The sequence below is a fragment of the Leuciscus leuciscus genome, assembly GCF_965113295.1.
Source record: "Leuciscus leuciscus genome assembly, chromosome: 10".
Taxonomy (NCBI): Eukaryota; Metazoa; Chordata; class Actinopteri; order Cypriniformes; family Leuciscidae; genus Leuciscus; species Leuciscus leuciscus.
In genome coordinates, this window is record NC_138734.1 from 32,232,787 (window position 1) to 32,252,090 (window position 19,304).

The following is a 19,304-nucleotide window of genomic DNA, read 5'->3' on the forward strand; positions in this document are numbered from 1 at the left end:
CATTAGGCCATTTTGATTTATATGCGTTTTATTGTTGATGATCACATTATTTTTCATATGCATCTGCTTACATATGAGATTGCTAATTTCTATTTCTTCTTTGCCTGTGTTTTTATCTGGCGATACTGTACTCATTGAGGAGATGCGTAATAGTACCCCCTACCTTATAACAGTGATAACATGGAACGCCTTAAAATCTCATCAATGGCAGGGAATCGCTTTCTCATAAAAGACGAGATAAATCGTCAATGCGGGGAAAGAGTTAAGGTAGTGTAGTTTCAAGTATTATGCGGTTAAATGTCAAAATAACTCCAATATTATACTCTAGAGTTGTGTGGGGTGGAGGTAAATTAAGCACGATCTGCTGTGACGTCACAATCATGTTGCATTGTGGTCCATGGATCTGTCTGAAGTGTACCTATTGAGTAGACTTGCTCCCTCTGTCAAAATCGAGGCGTCAAGGATCTGTCCAAATAAACTTCCCTCGTCCACTTGATGAAGTTGAACACTCTTCAAAATGGCAGCGGGGATTCCCCGAAGGGAAGTGCTTAGGGAAGTTTGCAAGTGTTTGTCTAAAAGTGGAGTTAAACGCCGCCTAAGCGTACCACCGAAGTCCTGAAAATTGAAGCCAAAGCATTTCGATCGCCCCCCTGGTAACTGGATGCAGTATAGGTTTTAATCTCCGCCCTCTCCATGTGATCGAATAGGATGCGAGCCAAACTAAAAAAATCCAATTACACTTCAAACTGTTTTTTTTCCCAAAGATTGTTTCTGTCATTTTTTGTAGTTCTTATCACGCAGACATGTTCAAGTGTTCATTTTTCCAGTAAATTTGGTTTAAGTTAGTTATTTTTGATGCAAAAAACCCCCCGGGGTGTAACATCATGATTGACAGCTGTACTTGCGATTGAGTCTGTGGGAGTGTGAGCGGGACCTTGATACCGCGACTCCACTACCGGACAAACTTGGGTTCTGAACGACGTAATCGGCAACAACCGTTATATTTTGGCTTAATTTTTTTACAGTGGATGGAAGCGGAGACACGCTGTTTTTACAGTCTATGGTGTAGAATAGAAGCTTACGTATATTTAAGCTAATCTGATCATTAAAACAGTCAAAACTGCATAACATTACCGAATGAAATGTCGAACCCACGAAGAGGTAAATGACTGTGCGAGCTCTGGGGACTCTCTGATGGACTTGATCTACCCCATCTATGTTTTGATCATCATTCTGAATCCGTTCCTGACAAAGTCTTTGACAAAATTGTTATTTTTTATTTTTATTACCCATATGCATAAAAAAAGAATGAATGAAGCTAGAATGTTTGTTTGCTTGTTTGTTTAAAAGCAAAGGCTCTGTTCTTTCTTTTGAAATGTTGAATGTTTACATATTGATAAAAAAAAAATTGCTGGCAAAAAAAAGAAGAAAAGAAACACTGGCAGGGATAGAGTTAAGCAACTTGTAAGGACCACCCATTGGCCCAACGACAGAATCCAACGGCCTGGGCGAAGGAATAATGCGTGTATGTCTTTTCAGCCCTCCAGTGAAGTTCACTTAATTTATTGGAATTTAGTTTCAATATTACTTTAGCTCTGCGCTTAATTGACATGATGCATTTTGAGTGAGCAGAATCTGACTCCAATTTCAAATGATAATCAAATTTAGATCGTGTTTCTGATTAGAAAATAGATTATGAGAGAGTAAATATTGATTATGAGTTCATTTAGATCTTTGATTATTCTGAGTATCCCATACTTTTAATTATGAATCCACTAAGGGACCCGATGCCGCACAGAGTCACACGCCCGGGTTTACGTGGATCTCACGGACACAGCCTCGCCAGTCTGAACTTGGTCAGAGGGTGCAGGGTTTGCTAATACCTCTTAAGTCGGTTGCCTACTGCTCACTCATACAAAAAAAGTATAGTTTATTTAGCCTCTTCCGTACAACTTGCCAAGTCAGTGATAGACAGAAATCAAAAGGTCTTCAGATGACGTGCCTACTGCTCCGTTCATACATGCGCCTTTAGTTTGACCTATCCTGGACACAGAGCTGTGGTAGCACCAGCCTCCTCATAGTCTACTAAAATAATGATTTCAGAAAACTTCAGAATAAATCAAGATGTAACATTTATTTGTCAGGTAAAAATGTATCATGTCAATTACACAAGTAAATGATTAAAAGCCGATTCAGAAATAATAAATACATGACATAATTTACTCAAAGATGACTCTAAAAGTAAGCAATGAATTCCTGACAGAGATACACAGTGGTGTGCCAGTGCCTTCCAACAGGAAAACACTGAAACAGCACTGTATGGGGGTGATCCTGGTAAAGGGTCCCAAAGACTGCTCTGACACCTAGCCTTAAATACCCAGACCAGAACAAAAGGGTTATACAAATATTGTTTAGAGTTGTTTGGGTCAATCTATGTACCCCAGGGGGTAGCACCTGGTTTCAGGAGATTTCACCCAGAGAGGGGAACTGGATTCTCCCTAAGTTCTCAATCTTTCTCATTAAACCAATGACTGCAATGAAATTAAGACCATTTTACCAACCGCACTGAGACACTTAAAATGATACCAAACATGAAAAGGAAAAACAATAGATTCACAAGATACACCATATGTGATATATAGACATTCTTAATGAACTTTCAGTGACTTGAGGAGGGAGAGGGGGGGATGTGTTGAAGTCAAACAAGGAGACAGGGAGATAAGTTTGGGCAGGGCAATGTCCTGTGCTCTGTCTTTGCTATCTCCTGTCCAGGGTGCATTTTATAGCTTTATTGCAGGGTGAGTTTTTGTTTTAGCAGGAAAATCAGTTCTTACAAACTGATATTCTTTTAGGTAGAATGGTGTAATGACTTAGCAAGTCTACTGATTTAACTTCGTAACTGCAACATGGTGTGACCTCAGATGATTTCTGGACAATAGTTCTCTCTAATGTTTTCACTTCCCGACAAAGACAGGAAGCTTTTTAGCTTTAATGCAATGTAATGAAGAGCGAAGGATGCACATTAGGTGTGTAATTGCTGTATTTTATCATTCTTATTCTGCCTCAGAGAATGATGGGAAATTATTGTTGAACAAGTTGCTGTTTTGGCCACCAGCATGTGTCTACATGCAACATCATGCATCATGTTGCAACATGTGCATATTTTAACATCTTTTCTCTCAGTGGAAAATGTAGTTCCTGTTTGCAGTTTATATTGGATGCCTGATTTTTGCCCCTCTAGATCTCCATGAAGCAACATATGGGTAGTTGACATTAAAGTAGGTTTTCTACTACTAGGTTGGCTAATTCTGAAATATATGATGCTGTGAGTGACACAATGACCAAATATATAGGGATGACAATGACAAATATATAGGGAAAAAACAGCTCTATAATTTTGAACCTATGACTCTTAAATATAATTAAATATGCATTTTAATTAGGGCTGTGCAACGATTAATCGCATGCAAAATAAAAGTTAGTGTTTACATAATATATGTGTGTGTGTACTGTGTATAATTATTTTGTATATATAAATACACACATGCATGTATATATTTAAGATTTTTATTTATTTATACATAACATATATTTTTTTATAATTTTTTTTATTTTATATATATATATATATATATATACAGTATATATATATATATATATATATATATACAGTATATACATGCAAATATTTCTTAAATATATACATGCATGTGTGTGTATTTATATATAAAAATTAGCATGAGCTTTAAAAGTTTAAAAGTATACATATTTAATGTATTTTTCTTAAACTAATATGAACTATTGTTTCATGGTCGGTTAGAAATATCTATGGCTAAATCAACAAAAGTGACACTCGCCTATGATATACACCCATTTTAACCTGCTGCCAGTGAGTATTATTTTATTTTCCCAAGTCCCTCTTTTAACTGTCTGACCTAAGATGGATGGCTATTGTTACACCAGCAATCACAGGACACAATTTGACAAAGGGCTTGTGAGATGTTGAGAAACACACGGCTGGGAAGAAGATTTAGACGAGAGAGGAGGGAACAGCGAGACTATGGAGGCAGATTAATCTCAATTATAATTCACGCAAAAAAACATGATTCACACATGCATAGACAATTTCACATGCATGAAACCTTATACACATACACACACACACAAAAAATTTAATCGTGCAAGTGGTTTGTGCAAAAAAAAATAAAAAAAAATATATATATATATATATATATTCACAAAAAGCAATTCACATGTGCAAAATAAAATTATATATTCATAAAATACATTTCACAAATGCAAAATACAATTCGTAGATATACAACTGTGCGCAAAAACCTTTGAATGTTTAAAATGTACGAGTTTATCCTTGAATGTGAATGTGCAAATCGTCATTCACGTGTGAATCGTCTTGGATGTGTGTGTGCGTTTTTGAGACTTTCCTGGCAGCGCACTCCTCCTACACAGATCAGTCGTACTCTTTAGCCAATCGGATTTAAGCTTATCAATTGACCAATCAGTATCACGTGAGGGCGGGCCAACCTGCATGTTACGTCATCAGCTTTCGACCACAGTTCATGGCTGAGCAGAGGTATGTGCAGTTGATCGATTCATTTCTGTGTTAACTGAAGTTAGAGATCAGTTGAAGCAATAGTTTATGAACTATTAACTGATGTAAGCAAGTGCTGTGGTAATCAGATGTGAGATTAAGAGAAGGAATTGCTTAAAGGTGGACATTTAGAATCGAAACCAACAACAAAAACACACATGAACAAATTAAAAGGCTATAGGAAAAAAACAAAGCTGAGAATATAATTACAGCACACATGTGTTCCTTTGAGCTCTCCAATTCTGCTGTTGATGATAGAACAATAACAGTGATTGGTGGGTAGTTTGACAGACAGCCTGAACTCATTACAGCCGAGGTGCAAGAGCAGATCTCAGCACACAACAGTGGCACACACCGCACTGCTACCGTCCCTGGGGCCCGGAGAGAGACATGAACACGGGAGCTCATTAAGACCCTCAGTCTGGCTCTCCCAGTGTCTTAACCCCAGCATACATCACATTCAGAGTGTGAGAGATTGACTCTGACTGTAGTGCTCACAGCAGCTGAGGAGTGCTACTGCTGTTGATGATTATGAGAAACCGTAAGGGAAAGCCGGAAAGAAAAGAATCTGGAATGATCTGTGTTTCCCCTGGTGTTTCGGTGTCTTTTTGTCACATGCTGGACATGTAGTTAGGGCAGTATGTATGTGTTTGACCACACCACATGGTCTTCAATATGTCTCAAGGCGTTTTCATACAACTCTTCGAAGCACATTCTGCAGACACTGCAAACTGGAGTTTGGGTGTATATTTAAAATAAAATTTGAAATAGAATAGTTTATATATTAATATTAATACTCATGCTAAACTTATATCTGAATGCTCATGCTAAACTTATATCTGAATATGTTACAGTTTAAAAGTAAATAATATATATAGTTGTACATGAAGAATTGGATGATTTTAAGGGATTGTTCTCTGTAAAGATGCTTTTAGTACAATATTTATTGTGAAAAATGCTAATAATTTAAATGGAAATGTAATGAATTTAAAATGTTTTTCTTGAGGTTTGTCAATATACATTATAAGTTATAATTCATAGTTTTTATTACTATTGTAATTAGTTTTTAAGTTTTCCATTTTAATTTTAGTTTAAGTTTTAGTGATTTAGTTGTGTTTTTGCTATTTTTATTATTATTTAAATATGTTTATACTATTTTATTCATTTTTGTTTGAGATATTTTAGCACGTGAAGTTAAACTAAATGAAAATAAGTAATACATTTAAAGTTATTTCAAGTTTATTTCACTTTTATGGTTTTAGTTTTAGTAAACAATAATAACCCTGCTGTACTATAAAGGTGGATTTGAAAGAATTAATCAATTATAATACAGAAAATATAAACATCATACCAATTTAGTTTTGTTAATATGATGCAAATATTTGCATACAGTATTTCATTTTAGTACAATGAAAATTTAAAGCAGTTTAAATTTTGCATTTTGATAGTTATTTAATTTATCCACATCTTGATAATACCATCCTTACTATTTTTCTATTTGTTTGTGAATCAGCGAAGACAATGCAACAATGTTTTATATCACATTCAATTCTGATTCAATTTCTTTCACTATGGCACTATAAATTTAGCTAAGCAGATGTTGAATAGAGTTAAAATATAAAGTGAATGCTTATTCTCTTAGTGTCCTGAATATGCTAATTGCCTGTATGCATCTCTCACCGTATACATATTTTTGAGTATTTCCTTCAAAAAACGCATAATTTCCTACCTCACCTCCTGTTTCCTGGAAAGAGCCTCCCCCTCATGAGCCTACACATGGTTTGCTGTTTTTTTGGTTTACTTTAAGTTTCAAGTGGACACTTCAACTGCAATGTCCTTATTCTTATTATTCTGTGGGTGTCCAGACCGCTTACAGTGTAAAAAAAAATTACACACAAAAAGTGAACTCGCTTGAAAGACATTAAGATACCCTTCTCTGCACTGTTAAATGATCTCTTTCGATGGAAACAGATGCTTTTGCAGGCAATAAAGTGATTCTTGATTCGATTATTTGCAGTTTCATCACCTGTGTTCGTGGAGGTTATCGATAGGGAGTCACATTACTGATTCTGCCTCAATTCAATTAGCGGAACCGATATGTGAGAAGCTCTGTGGTCATACTGTGCTAACGCTGTTAGCATCACCACAATCCTCACTTGAGTATGCACTGTACAATGCGTTGGTGAATGTTTAAGTGAGAGAACAAGACAATATCTTCATCTTGCACCTACACCTGTTTGCCTGAGTAGTACATAATGTATTTTTATCTGAATGTGGCAAGAGTGGTCAGGTAGGAAAAGTTACAAAGTAACAAAGGAAACAATAATCATATGGTCGACTATGCCAACCGGAATATACCGGGAAATAACAGCCCTTCGTTGCCAAAGGCAGGGTGGGCATGGAGACGGGGACAAAAACATATAGAAAAATCACTTTATTCCAGCATATACAAATAGTGAATAAAAACAGTCAATCAATACAAAACTTCACTCAAGGTCTCAATCACAGCACAAAGACGATTCCAAATAACATACAAATCCACAGGTACAATAATAAAAGAAAAGAAATAAAGAAGGAGAAGGCCAACAGAGATTTCTACCTCACACTCAATACCCACAAAACACACTTGTGAAAGCAAGGCAAAATGTTAAGCACAGCACTCCATGGACACACCAGTACAGGATAACCAATCCTTTTTTTAAATCCTTAGTTAAAAAAAATTAACTATACACACAAGAAATCAAAAGATAACTGGTACAAAGTACTGTTACACTGTTGTAATTAAAGTCCCCCAGTGGTGAAAATCAAGTTTTTAATATTGTTTATTTGTCTATTTGGTGTTTTTAATAGGCTTTAAGACAAACCATGTGCAAATTCATAAGCCAACTGCACTGCTGAGTATTTTCTCATTAAAACTGCGGTGAACCAAAGGCAGACAGAAACGTGGTTTGAAATCACTGGTGTTTCTGACGTCACAAACTACCTTGTAACCAATACAAATAGTTATGAAAATTCTGTCAGTAATTACTCACCCTCATGTTGTTCCAACCCCGTAAGACCTTCGTTCATCTTCGGAACACAAATTAAGATATTTTTGATGAAATCTGAGTGCTGGATCACTCCTCCACAGGCTTATGGACACTATAACTTGCTGGCCCAGAAAATGTATTAAAGACATTGTTAATATAGTCCAAATGACTCCAGTGGCTCAATCTTAGTGACGTGCAACACAGAAGCGCTACGCTATTACACTACGTGAAAAGACTCGAGGCTCAGAGAGAAGTAAATGAAAAGTGGAATAAAGTCGTTATTTTTGTTTGTTTTTGCGCACAAAAAGTATTCTCGTCGCTTTATAAACTTAAGATTGAGCCACTGGAGTCATTTGGACTATATTAACAATGTCTTTAATACATTTTCTGGGCCAGCAAGTTATAGTGTCCATAAGCCTGTGGAGGAGAGATCCAACACTCAGATTTCATCAAAAATATCTTAATTTGTGTTCCGAAGATGAACGAAGGTCTTGCGCGGTTGGAACAACATGAGGGTGAGTAATTACTGACAGAATTTTCATTTTTGGGTGAACTAACCCTTTAATGTGTGATCGTCAACCAGTGGATCTCTGAGCTGGTGGAAGTGAGTGGAGGCGGAGCTAATTTGCATATTCATAGAACCACGAATATGAGGTTGGGTGTAGTTACATTCAAGCTATTTTTAGGAATGAAGACTTTTTTTTTTTCAAGGAAAATTTTTTAGATATGTAATTTTGGTGATCAGAGATGAGTTTTAAGGAATACAATTATTGACTACAGGGGGACTTTAAATAAACCCAAAAATCCTTTACACTTTCACAATAATCAAAAATAAATTAAGTTAATAATTCATTTAAAAGGAACACATACCAATCAAATCAATTCAATGACAAATTATACACAAAAATACAAGACAAAGAAACAAAACAAACACAGCCACTGGCACTGAGGAGAGGAAACAAAATGGCCAACAATTGCCAGATAATGTAAACGTTGCCTCCCAGCTAAGTCACACTCGGGCCAGTGCAATGCTGTGTCAGTGACTCAACACAAATAAAACAACACAAACATACAAAAATATAACAAAAATGGACCAAGGTGAGATCTAGGCAAAACTGCAAGTTAAAACTATAACAAAAAAAAAAACATTGTACATTTGACTCCAATTAAAGTAATCGGAAACCCCTGGACGTGCAGTTAAATCTGCCGAACATGAAACAGGAAAAGTTACTCATGAAAAAGCTCATTAAAAACAAACGATAAACTCCCATCATACATACCGAGAAAGATTCACAATGCTGCAATACGCATGATCGCTCGCCACGCAGGATTATAGCTACTTGTGTGCCTATGACTAAAAACAAATAAGGTAGTAAGCCTCTCCATGTAACAGACAATAGGACAAAAACTGAAACCTGAAAACTGGCTAACAGACAGTGCACATCGAACAGGAGGATGCACCAACTGCTCCCCTCCATCGTAATGCTGCATGTCAACAAAGGGCAGATGTTCCCAATATGGGCACCGATAGGTTCATGGGACTTACAAAATACTGAACAATTGTAATGAAGTACAAACAATGATAGGTCACAGGCTTGGGTGACACCTGCCAATCATACCGGGGCTATACCTCATCTGGATACATGAACTACCTCTGTGGCTCACAAAAGAGGCAATTTTGGAGAGGAAAGAGCAGTCATGAATGTAGCTTATAACGTATATCAAGACTGGTAAGCAATTAAGCTAATAGGCCACAAGGCATTCATTATTGACGTGTCATGCTAAACACTTCTTTTTTTGTGGAGCTGGCGTTGTCACATCAGTCGGTTTGAACGGAAATGCAATTTCTGAGGGAACGCAAAATAATGTTACTGGCCCTGTTCCAGCTCACTTACTCAAATGAAATCTTCACTGAATGCATTTAAATGGTGTATTTAAACGGGGTGTAGTCGGTTACAGTTCTCACTTAAGCTTTTATGGATGTAATTGAATAAAATAAAATAAAAACACTGAAGGTTTAAAGGCTGAATCTGTGAAGATTTTTTATGTTTATGTCTTTGCATTTGAACACTGATGAGTCAAAACGTTATGACCACCTGCCTAATATGCTGTTGGAGGACAGGGCAACACCTTGAACTCTTCATCATGTTCCTCAAACCATTCCTAAACAATGTGTGCAGGGTGCATTAACTTGCTGAAAGTGAAAAAAATCACTTGCTGAAAAATCCGATGCTCACATACCCATTGTGTAGGGGCTTTCGACGGTGGACAGGGGTCATCATCATAGGCACTCTGATTGGTCTATGGCTACACAGTCCCATACACAGTAGAGTGTGATGCCCTGTGTGTTGTGAAAAATTCCTTCCATAACAATCATTAAAATTTTGTGTGACTTGTGCCTCAGTAGACCTTCTGTTGGCTCGGACCAGACGGGATAGCCTTTGTTACACTCATGCACTTAATGAGCCTTGGGCTCCCAACACCCTGTCAGTTTGTGGTTTGTCCCTCCTCGGACAACTGTTGGTAAATTCTCACCACCGCTGGTAAATTCTCACCACTGCTGACTGTAAGCCTTGCCGTTTCAGAGATACTTTGACCCAGGTAAAAGTAACAGTATAAGACATTTATAATGTTACAAACTATTCCATTCCTCTAATAATTGTGGGAAAGAAATGGTTTCCAGAAAACTATTAAGCATCCCACCAGTTTCAACATAAATAATAAGAAATTGTACTTAAAAAATTGCATATTAAAATGATTTCTGAAGACTAGAAATCTAGAATGTGACAAAAGAGTAGTAATGACCGTTGAAAATTCAGCTTTGTTATCACAAGAATAGATACATCTGTTTGTATTTGATTTATTATTATTTTTATTTGTAATTAAGGCTATTTATTTATTCATAAGTTTGAATGGGGAAAAAAAATATTCCGTTAGAACATGATGCATACTGTACAGGCATTTAACATGTTGGGGCTACATTTCCAGGGATTATAGGAACCATAAGAAAATGTATTGAAGATTTGGCTCATGCTGTCCATTTCAGATCTACTCTGCCCAGGTCACCTTGAGTTACAAGAACATAACTTAGAGTGTCAAATAGGGTGGTAAAAGGAAGGAAAAGAAGAGTTATGGAAGAGAGAAAGAGGGATGAGGAAAGGAAATGGGAGGACGAAATGTCACAGAGGACGAAAAGAGTGAAAGCAATGTATGGAGCGTTGAGATAAGATGGAGACGGACACGATCAGAGGGGATAAGCTGGCGCGATGTGGTGGTATCTTCCTCGGTCAGACCTGATTGGTGAAGATGAAAGTGGGGTCGATATTATTGAGGGTTAAAGTTCTCTATTTCACGTTTATATACATTGATGAATGAGCCATAGGCTATTTTATTTATTACCTGCTTTTAGCTCATGGATGAATGAGCTCTGGGATAGCTTCTTCAGGCATAGTCACCTTTTCAGGGACATTTTCTGCGACAGTAAGTCCATTTTTCCATCAACCATAAGAGATGTATCACCTCAAAAGAGCCCTTTCCTGACAATTTCCGCAGTGGAAGTGATACTAGGTGACTTGTGAATGAATACGGTCATCCTAACAAAGCTATCCGTGGTTAATGCTATCCGTTAACATTCCTTTTCATCTATATGGCGATATATGATATATATCGACTTGGCTCCATATCACTATTTCATGTGTTTATTTCTCTTAAGCTAACATGTCAACATCTTCTTTTCTTTGTGCGTTTTTCTGCAGTGGCGTTTGACGACTGCGCTGGAAATGAGGGTGTGGAGTTTGAAGTATCGAACCCTAACTTCCTAATAGACGAGAACCTGAATCTGGTTCCTAGAAAAGACGTGATTGACAGCGGAGACGTCATGTTTGTTCATGGTGTCAATGTTAATGTCGATGACATGGCACAAGTGACCATTATGGGAGCACCGTCCAGATCTCCTCAGACACTCAGGGTAAGCGTTTCTCTCATTTTGTATTCTGTTTGTGCGTGTGTGTGTTTTGTAAATGGCCTGAAGTTTTCAATCATGTCATTTTAAATGGTGTTCTATGCTGGAGACATCGTATGTCTGGACACCCATGATTTTCTTATCTCAGAACTGGATGTATGCGTCAGTCTGTGTGTCTTTACTGCCATCATATTGACAGACTCCAGCTCAGACTGGAAATTACCCATCATGTCCTGTCATTGTCTCTATGAGGACAGCCACATATTTCATTCAGAGGAGATCAGTGTCAATTTTTTTTTTAATTTTTTTAACATGCCCCCCCCCCCCCCCCCCCCCAGCATGTTTTCTAATCAGGTTAAATACTTTAGTTGAATCAATTCATTGGAATTAATTGCCAATCTGACCAGGTATGGCTCTGTCACATGAAATAATATATGAATATGAAATATATGAAATTTTCTAATTTAATTGGTGTTTATTTTATATAAAAAAAAAAATACATACTGTCATTGTGGGGTATTAATGAAACTAATAGCTTCTTTTCAGCAAGGATTATCAAATATTAAGCAATATGAAAGAATTTTACAGTACATTGTTACAAAAGAATTCTTTCAAATAAATGCTGTTCTTTTAAACTTTCTTTTAAAGGTGCTCTAAGCCAGTGGTTCCCAACCTTTTATTGTCTGAGACCCCCTTTTTCCCAAGAAAATATTTTAGGGCCCCCCTTCACATTTAATGATATTATCGCTCTTGTAAGCTTGCAGCAAAGATGACAGAATATGTTGTTTTCAAGCAAACGGTATGTTTACTATAACCAGATATGTATATGCACAAATAATAGCCTATAATATTGAAAATACAATAACAAAAACATCAGTAGGCCCTTTGTAATTTAAAAACGTAAGCCTAGGAGTAGCCTATAAACTGGCCCTATTTGAAATGCAATAACAAAAATATTCACACTGGTGTGTAGGGAAAAGTATATAGGCTATTAGTAAATGACTGCTGTCTGGGACCTCAATACTTGCATATTATTTGTGAGGCTTTATCAATGTGAGGCTTTATTTTTGACGCCTTTGGCGCTATAGCGAGCGATAATAAACTTGCTTTTATTAACAGAATAATGTGTCTTTCGGAAGAACATTGTAGCCGGAACTACTTCTCTCTGTGTACGTCTATGACGAGTCACGCAGGTACTGGGCTACTCCGCAGCGGCAGCGATCCGAACCAGTGTAAAATAGTCCCAATGTAAACACTTATTATAGGTGTACCATAGTGGTTCAGGATAAGACAAAAACACGGATTGGAAAATGGATTTATGATGAACTCGCTCATTATATACATTTTGTAAAATTTGAACAGAAAAAAGTTAAGGACTTTTATTTAATGCTCATTGCTCAAAACTATTCAAAATACGACGCGACCCCCCACAGAGCTCGCTGAGGCCCCCTTGTGGGCCGCGACCCCCCTGTTGGGAACCGATGCTCTAAGCGATGTCACACGTTTTTTAGGCCAAAACATTTTTTGTCACATCCAGCAAACATCTCCTCACTGTCCACTAGCTACCTGTCCCCTGAACACACTGTAAAAAAACGCGATCTCTGTAGACAGCCCTGGCTCCACAAACGGCAAGAAAAAACAAACTGGCCCAGCCTGGACCACGGAACATAACAAACAGTGTTCCAGCCAATAACCGACAAGAATGATTTGGGGGTGGGATTTGGGGGGTTAGTGCGCATGCACATGAAGGGGGGTGTGGGGAGTGGAGGAGAGAGAAGCTTGAAGAGGGAAGTTAGAGAGATGTCCTAACAACGACTAACATTAAAACTGAATATTATTGAGAATTTTTATATGGCTGACACACGACCAAAGAGACGACGTTCCGCTGAACAAATAACAAAGAATAGGGAAAAGGAGAAGGAACGCGAAGTCCCGAATTTACATCGGAAAAGCGTTCAAAAGGTGGCGAGAACTTCGCCGGCAGAAGGGCTTCCAATCCGACATTCAGGTGGCTCTGTTTTTGCTGGACAGGTGGAAAAATCCAGTTTGGTTTTTCTAAATGGTTCATGACTGTTTCAGGAAGCACGGAAGGGAGGGGGAGGGAACGGGATGAGGAGGAGGGAGGGTCGGGCTAGCCTCCGTTTTGTTTGACAATACTTCGAACGTCAACAAGAAGTGACGTCACCCAACATCGCTTTGAGCACCTTTAACTTTCTATTCAAATAATCCAGAAAAGAGTATCACAGTTTCCATAAAAAAATTAAGTAACAACCATTTTCACCATTGATAAAAATCATGTTTCTTGAGCACCAAATCAGCATTTCAGAATGATTTATGAAGGATCATGTGACACTTAAAACTGGAGTAATGATGCTGAAAATTACATTTTAAAATAGAAAAGAGTTGTTTTAAATTGTAATGATATCTCACAATATTACTGTTTTACTGTATTTTCATTAAATAAATGCAGCCTTGAAAACAATCTTACCGAACAAAAACGTTTTAAAGGTAGTGTGTGTGTGTGTGTGTGTGTGTGTGTGTGTGTGTATTTTTTTCCAGCAAGGATACCTCATTTCATTCATATTTTTAAACATGCATTTCAGCATTCTCATAGGAACATTTAGGTTGTAGGTGTATTATATTGCATCTAGTGCCATAGTGAATGAAAAGCACCTAGGTCCCACCTCTTTGAGATGATAAACTGTGAATTATACTCTCAGATGAGATATATAGCATGAGTGAAGTGATTGCTACGTGAGAGAGCTCGGGGAGAACAGTGGTGTGTGAAGAGGCTGAGGCGGGAAGCAGGGTCATTATGGATCATGCATCGTGTAATCACAGTCAGGCTAAGCCTTCAAAAATAAACCTTGCACCAACCCACTGGTTTGTTCCCAGCAGAAGACCGCGCATCAGCTAGCGCATGCCGAAGGGAAGCGCTTTTTTTTTTTATGCCATATTTGACTTAATGCCCATTTTATTGGATTTTGATTATTGATAAGTGCAAGTGGAAATGGAAAAGGCCTCCGTCTTCTCCAGAGGCTGACGTGATGTAATTCTTGCTGCTGTTCAAGCACAGCAAGGGTGAAGAGAAGGCCTTATGAGAAAAGTGAGAATTCAAGCTATAATTTAGTATTTTACAGAGGATCAATATACAAATTAATTTCATGATTTGTTTTCCACCTTGGCGTTTCTATGTGTGAATAAGATGGTTGTGCCTTGTGGAACCACCAAATGGAGTGCAACAAATAAAATAAAAAATGCTTTGAATTTGTAAGACCTTGACATTTCATACTTTTCAATATGTAATCTATTGAAAAACTGGAGGCTTGAGGAATAAATATATTGGTTTTCTCTTTCACAGTCATTTTTCATTTATTCTAAAAAAGAGGATGACCCAGTCACAAGGTTACTGGTCGGAAATCTGTCTTGTTCATTTCCATTACTTGTTTATTGGCCTTTCTGGTGTCTTTAGCCTTGACCGGTGGTAGTAATGTAATATTCTTGTGTCATAGTGAGTGGTACTTTATGAGTGTTAAGTTGCTTACCCTGCTGAGAAAAGAAGAAGAAGAAGAAAAAAACACACATCTAAAACCAGACTAAGGTTTTAGCTTTTTGCTGGTTTTATAGGCGTTTAGGTACTTGCCAGCTAGTCTTTTCAATGCTTCCTATGAGAATGTGGGTTTGCAAAGGACTGTTGGGATGAATCACTGCAGGCATATCATCTGCAATGCAAACCCACAGGTTTCTGTCTGGCACTCTGACTCGTCTCTCCATCTGGATAAATGAGAAGTCGAAAACGAGTAATGATACATCCAAGGGCGTAGGTTTGGCCTCAGCTTTGGTGGGGACATCCCCCTCCCCCTCCCTCTGGAATGAGTTTTCTATATGTAATTAAATAATGAACAAATGAATAAAATACACACGTATCATATGCATTCAACACAACAAATCCATTATTATTATCTATTATTATTATTATTATCCATGATTACAGTATTCCATTAATACTAAAATTGTATCTACTATTCTATATCAAATTCTATTGATATATTCTATTCTTAAATATTACATTCTTAGGCTACACTCACTCACAAATACATTACATAAATAGAATGTAGAAACGAAAAATGTCTCAGATCCACTGTTTATGTTGACTGCAAGATTCTAAGTTAAGGTCAGCTAATTAACATTCAGTGACTTGCTAACGTAGCATTCTATCATGATAGCGTGACTTCTATGAGTCTATCAGTGCTGCACAGCCTAATCAATACTCTTAACCTTAGTTGAAAGATTGCTGCTGCTAGGTTTAACTGTAACAACATGGTAACACATACTATCACCAATCAATACTATTTTCCACAGTAGAATCTGCATTTGAAAGCCTGGTCAGTCACTACTACTGCTAGTTTATTTGTGTGGCTAGTTATTTTGCCTACTTACACTCTGCTTTATGAAAAAGCTTCGTATGTCCCCTTTCTTCTTCTTGGGTGGCATAGCTGATCTATCTACAAAGTACAAAAAGTGGCAAAAAACGGAATATTAAAATGTTTTACTCTGGCCTTTGTATGTGGCAGAAAGACAGCCCTGGTAACTTACCGTCGGCGTCGTCGACGCGCGCGCGCACACACACACACACACACACACACACACACACACACACACACACACACACACACACACACACACACACACACACACACCCGCTCGCTGCCAGTGCAAGCACAAAAGTAGTCCCGGCCCGCGCGTGTAGCCTGTCAGATACACCGCCGCCAATCAAATTACGGCGTTTCTTGTACTGTCGTTGTTTTGGCCGTTGGAATCGATCCAAATAGCAGCGCAAAGATCCAAATAGCAGTTCAAAGGAGCTTGCTAAATATTGGTGGGGACAAATTTGTCATCTCAAAATATTGATTGGGACTAGTACCTAGCGTCCCCCCCTAAACCTACGCCCATGGATACATCCCAGTATAGTAGTCAGCAGCAGAATGGCAGAACTGGACGTGGTGCCTCTGTCCACCCTGTGTTTTAATTAATGATGAGTTTTGATGACTACGGAAAAAATTAAATTAAGGGTTTTGATCTCATTTTAGGTTTTTTTTTCTGCACTGTTACCAAGACTGGAAAGTTACTTGGTGTTAGAGAAGTGGTGTTAGAGCTCTTAGAGCATAATCAACCTTATTGACTCTTACCATTATTAATATGAATTAATATACACATTTTTATTTTATTTTATTTTATTTATTTATTGTATTATTTATTATCTATTTATTTAATTTTATTGTATTTATTTTATTATTTATTATCTATTTTATCTATTTTATTTATTTTATTTATTTTATTTATTTTATTTATTTTATTTATTTTATTTATTTTATTTATTTTATTATTTATGATCTATCTATCTATTTATTATTTTATTTTATTTAATTTTTTATGTTTAGTGAAATGGAAACATGGCTGTAGGGGTGAGAGAGGAGGAATTAGATTGGGACATGACCCAGGTCAGACATGAACCTGGGTTCCCATTAGCCAGCAGCTCATTTAGTGATTTAGAAGTTGCTTGCGTTGCAGTTTTGTCCAGAAAAGGCAGGTGGTGCACTGTAATAGTTGAGGCTCAGAACTGTTAACCTAAATTTTGCTGGTTCAGTTCCATGCAAGGAGGTAACCATGAGCTGTCGGATGATTGCAGGGATTGAAAATAAGCTAAAACATATTAAAACTGCTTAACACACATAATTTATTTGCTAAATGGTGGGAATAATTTCAAAAAACATAATCCTCAATGCAGCTCAGCGGTGCAATGTACTCCTCGGCTGGGATTCGTATGCCACTAATCTTTAAGCCCCCCCTGTTTCAGTTATTAATGAGAGCTCAAACTAGCTCACAGAGCGGAGAAAGCCAAAGCAGGGATGATTGTACCTCTGTAATTTATGAACAGGAAACATTAAAGATTCATGACTATCTTCTTTTCAGCTTGTCAGCACGCTCCAGCCAACAGTGTTCATCACTGGCAGAGGGAAGGTGTGGAAAACGCATACAACAGGTCTTGTTCTCAGAGCGATTCGGTGCGTTATTCTGTCCTTGAGAATGTGGAGGGTGAAGAGTGGCAAAGGAGTTCATCAATAACCTCAATGCAGACCTTCATTTTTCCAACAGACAAGGTTCTTAAAGTTCCATCAGTCTCTCTCGTTCTCTCTATCGCTCACCACAGAGAGTCAGTGAGTTGACGGAGATGTTTCATCTTCACAGTAATACCCGTCACTCTGTCACTTATGCCTCTTATAGTGTACGTAGTGGATGAGAATAACATAAACTCCCCTTATTATGGGAGAACATATTGCTTTCTTTCTCTTGGAAATGTGCTCTCACTCAGCCAAGGTGAATTTCACAAAGGAACTGCTATGATGCTGTTATGGCATGTTATAGGTTTCAATACAGTGGCTGAAGGACATATAGTAACTTTATCAGTCTCTGGAGGTGATGCAGGTATGATTATGAGTTTAAAATCCTTATACCAAAGATAATATTGCAAGTTTTAATGCTACAATACGCACCTTTTAATTGGATAGTTCACCCCAAAATGAAATTTACACCGCCTCATGTCAGTCCAAATGACTTATTTTTTCTTTGTAACACAAAAGTTATGCTGAAGAAAGTTGGGGTCCACATCTTTTTTTGTGTTCTATATACAGAATAAAGAAAGCTATACAAACACGAGGTATAAATTATGACAGAATTTCTCTTTTTAGTGAACTATCCCTTTAAGGAGCATGACATTTGAGATTGTTCAGTTCAATAAACTATGGTTAATGTCAAAACTGACATTTTAGACACAATACTGCAATACTTTGTCTATTTTTGTTCCAGTAATTTAAATGGCTAAAAATAGAAGCATCAGAAGAGTGAGTTCTTGTTCTTTCTTGTCTTCGTTCTTTCTTGTCACACGCGGGTTGCTGGGTGAATCATTTGAATTCATGATTTAATGACTTGATTTATTAGATCAATTAGACATATGAACATATTAAATGAAAGACTCACTCTTTAAGACTTGTTGCCACTTTTTAAAAAATTTTTTTTTTTTTTTTTATCCAGGTAATTATAAACTTTACAAATAGAGGGTAATTCTGCTCATTTGATTGTTTTTATTTAATTTTATTTGTTGTGGTAAAAAAAAAATGTAAACCAAAAGATAAGATTAAAAAAACTGTGTGATAAGTCTCACAATAAACTCTTTATTAAAAACTTCCTTCAATAACAAAAGACTTACAACTAATGTAAAACGAATTGCTCGGATTCTGATTGGATGAATCACATTCAGATGTGCACAGTATACACATAAACCGATTAGTTTGCTCCATCTCTGAGAGTGGGTATCGGATATAGCCAGGTTATGATGATGCGGTGCATTACCTGGCCGTGAATGCTGTGCCAGAGCAACGCAAACAAATGACTTCATTCCGTTCGTTCCATTCCACCTTTGTACGCTCCGTCATCCTGACAGCCTTTGGGGTCCAGCGACACCGAATCTCCAGCCTCTCTCATTCCCCCATCATTCCACTCATGCTACGCCTGGCCAAAGACACACAGCAAGGACAGAACGCTCTGTGCTTCCGATGTAAATGGAAAGTTTGTGACTGCACCCCAACCATTTCCCACCCAACAAAAAAAATGACATACGAGTAGGACACAATAAATAGCTTGTCAA

The 19,304-nt window shown here is 37.4% G+C and overlaps 1 protein-coding gene across 5 annotated transcripts in view; it reads left to right on the plus strand.

The window, feature by feature from the left end:
* Positions 1-19,304, plus strand: part of cdh13 (cadherin 13, H-cadherin (heart)) — a 417,024-nt gene that overhangs the window by 116,279 nt on the left and 281,441 nt on the right. For all 5 annotated transcript variants that reach the window (XM_082181942.1, XM_082181939.1, XM_082181940.1 and 2 more), the window contains exon 3: positions 11,394-11,605. In XM_082181942.1, coding sequence (XP_082038068.1) covers positions 11,394-11,605 — 212 coding nt within the window. The remainder of the gene's footprint in view (positions 1-11,393; positions 11,606-19,304) is intronic.